The sequence below is a fragment of the Nicotiana sylvestris genome, chromosome 7, assembly GCF_000393655.2.
Source record: "Nicotiana sylvestris chromosome 7, ASM39365v2, whole genome shotgun sequence".
Classification (NCBI taxonomy): domain Eukaryota; kingdom Viridiplantae; phylum Streptophyta; class Magnoliopsida; order Solanales; family Solanaceae; genus Nicotiana; species Nicotiana sylvestris.
In genome coordinates, this window is record NC_091063.1 from 52,485,641 (window position 1) to 52,488,318 (window position 2,678).

A 2,678-nucleotide genomic window follows, 5' to 3' on the forward strand; every position below is an offset into this window, starting at 1 on the left:
ACATATCACAAGTTTGGAACAATGTGGCTGAACCAGATTTGTTTCTTCATGAAGAAGGAAATTATATCGTCAAGTTTCAGAACCTAGAAGATTGGAAGGAAGTGTTGTACAGAGGACCTTATACCATCAATAGAAAGCCAATTATTCTAAAACAATGGTCTCCGGATTTTGATTTTAATGATGAATTTTTGACAGAAATTCCACTATGAGTGAAGTTTCCAAAACTTCCAATGAACTACTGGGGCACAAATACTCTAAGTAAAATGGCTAGCACTATTGGTAATCCATTATTTGCAGACCAATGCACAACAAAACAAACCAGGGTGTCATATGCTAGAATTCTGGTAGAAGTAAATGTCACAAAGAAGCTGCCTACTAAAATAACAATGAAAGATCCCTCTAGTAGACAATTCCAACAACATATTGAATTTGAATGGAGGCCAGCATTCTGTGTTGAGTGTTTACAAATTGGTCATGACTGTAGCAAGCAAAAAAAGGAAGTGAGAAATGGCCCATTGCAAAGAGCCAAACCTAAGGCGGTTCAAGCATGGAAGCCAAAAGCAAACCAATAATCAGTGGAGAAAATGCAGAACCAACAACAACCTTTGCAGCAGAGTGGAACCAATGAAAAGGGAAAGCAGAAACTTGAGATTGCAATTGCTGACAACACTCAAGCAGGATGGATCATGTGCGAGCAAAAGGATCCACTTCAAGTCAGAAATTACCTGAATCAAGCAGACAACAGGAAATAGCATATGGGCAAGACAAGCAACAGAATCCAACTTATGCAGCAGTGATAGTGACCAAGAATGGTTTCCAAGCTTTACCTACAGAAGGAATAAGGGAAGAGAACACTAGACCTTCTGATATAGGAGGGAAACTTATAATATCTTAATGACTTGGCTATTTTGTAATATTAGGGGTATCAATAAAAGGTACAAGCAAAAAGAACTTAAGCAGTATCTCAGAGATAAACAAATTAGATTAGCTAGTTTAGTAGAAACTAGAGTCAAAGAAAATAAAGCACAATCTATAGCTAGAAAGGTGGCACCTAAATGGGATAGACTAACTAACTATACAGAAGCAATCAATGGGAGAATATGGATTCTGTAGGATGCCAAAAGCTATGAAGTTCAGAACATAGCAAAGGCAGCCCAACTTATTCATTGTCATGTGACAGGTAATAGTTTGTATGCTCACAGTAGTATATGGGTTCAATACAGTAGATCAAAGGAAAATTTTGTGGTCTCAACTTGAACAACTGGCTCCCAAGATCAAGATACATTGGCTTATATGTGGAGATTTCAATGTTGTGCTAACTCTTCAGGATAGGCAAGGTAATCCTATAACTATAGCTGAACTGAAGAACTTCTTAGAATGTTACAATAATCTGTTGCTAACTGAAATACATTGGAAGGGAAATTGTTATACATGGACTAACAACCAAAGAGGGGATGACAGAGTATGGAGAAAACTTGATATGGCAACTGCAAATGATGAGTGGATGATGCAGTATGGGCACTTGAATGTAACCTATGGGGAACCAGTCATTTCAGACCATAACCCTATGCTTATACCACTGAGAGTACCAAGGAGCAATATTAAAGTTCTCTTTAGGTTCTTCAACATCTAGGCAGATCATGAACAATTTAATCAAATTTTAGCAATAAGATGGGCCAGAACTATGGCAATTGGAAAGACGAGAAATGTGTGGTTTAAACTGAAACAACTGAAGCCAATCTTCAAGCAACTAAACTCAACAGAATTCAAAGGAGTTTCAAAGAATATTACACAAGCCAGAGAAAATTTGAAAGAGATTCAAGAAATAATGCAAAGCCAGTATTCTGATACTCTAGCTGATCAGGAGAAAGAATGCTTACATCAATTAGAGAAGTGGTCATTGATAGAGGAAAGTGCACTGCAACAAAAGTCTAGGGCTACTTGGATTAGACTGGGTGATTCAAACAACAAATATTTCACAGCCATAATGAAGGAAAAGCAAACTCAGAAGCAGATTCTGGAGCTCAACTCCTTAACAGGTGGTAAACTACAAGATCCAAAAGCAATCAAAGCTGAATTTGTTGACTTTTATAAATCTTTGATGGGAATAGCAGCATCTAGCTTACCAGCTATCAATAGATTGGTCATAAGGAATGGTCCTTGTCTATCACATATGCAACAGAAATATTTGTGTGCCAGTATTACAGAGGCTGAAATCTATGAAGGACTGAATGCAATTGAGGACTGTAAAGCACCAGGGATAGATGGTTTCAATGCTTTGTTTTTCAAGAGATCATGGCCCATTATCAAGAAAGATGTATGTGAAGCAGTGAAGGAATTCTTTGATACAGGGATCCTATATAAGGCCATAAATTGCACCACTCTCACTTTACTCCCAAAAGTTGCCAACCCGGACACAGTAAAGGACTATCGACTCATAGCATGTTGCACAATATTATATAAGTTGATTGCCAAAGTCATAACTGGAAGAATGCAAAGAGTTATGAATCATATCATCATTGACTCACAAGCAGGCTTCATTCCAGGGAGAAGAATAGCAGACAACATAATATTAGCTCATGGCTGGTCAAGTCATACAACAGGAAGCATATTTCTCCTAGATGCATGATAAAGGTGGATATACAGAAGGCTTATGATTCTGTAGAATGGGTATACTT

General features: G+C 37.6%; 1 protein-coding gene across 1 annotated transcript; it reads left to right on the forward strand.

Moving 5' to 3' along the window:
- Positions 1–584: 584 nt before the first annotated feature.
- LOC138873133 (uncharacterized) lies at positions 585–1,633 on the forward strand. The gene is made up of 2 exons (XM_070151571.1): positions 585–713; positions 1,181–1,633. The coding sequence occupies exons 1-2, from the start codon at positions 585–587 to the stop codon at positions 1,631–1,633; spliced, it is 582 nt and encodes a 193-aa protein (XP_070007672.1).
- Positions 1,634–2,678: the final 1,045 nt, after the last annotated feature.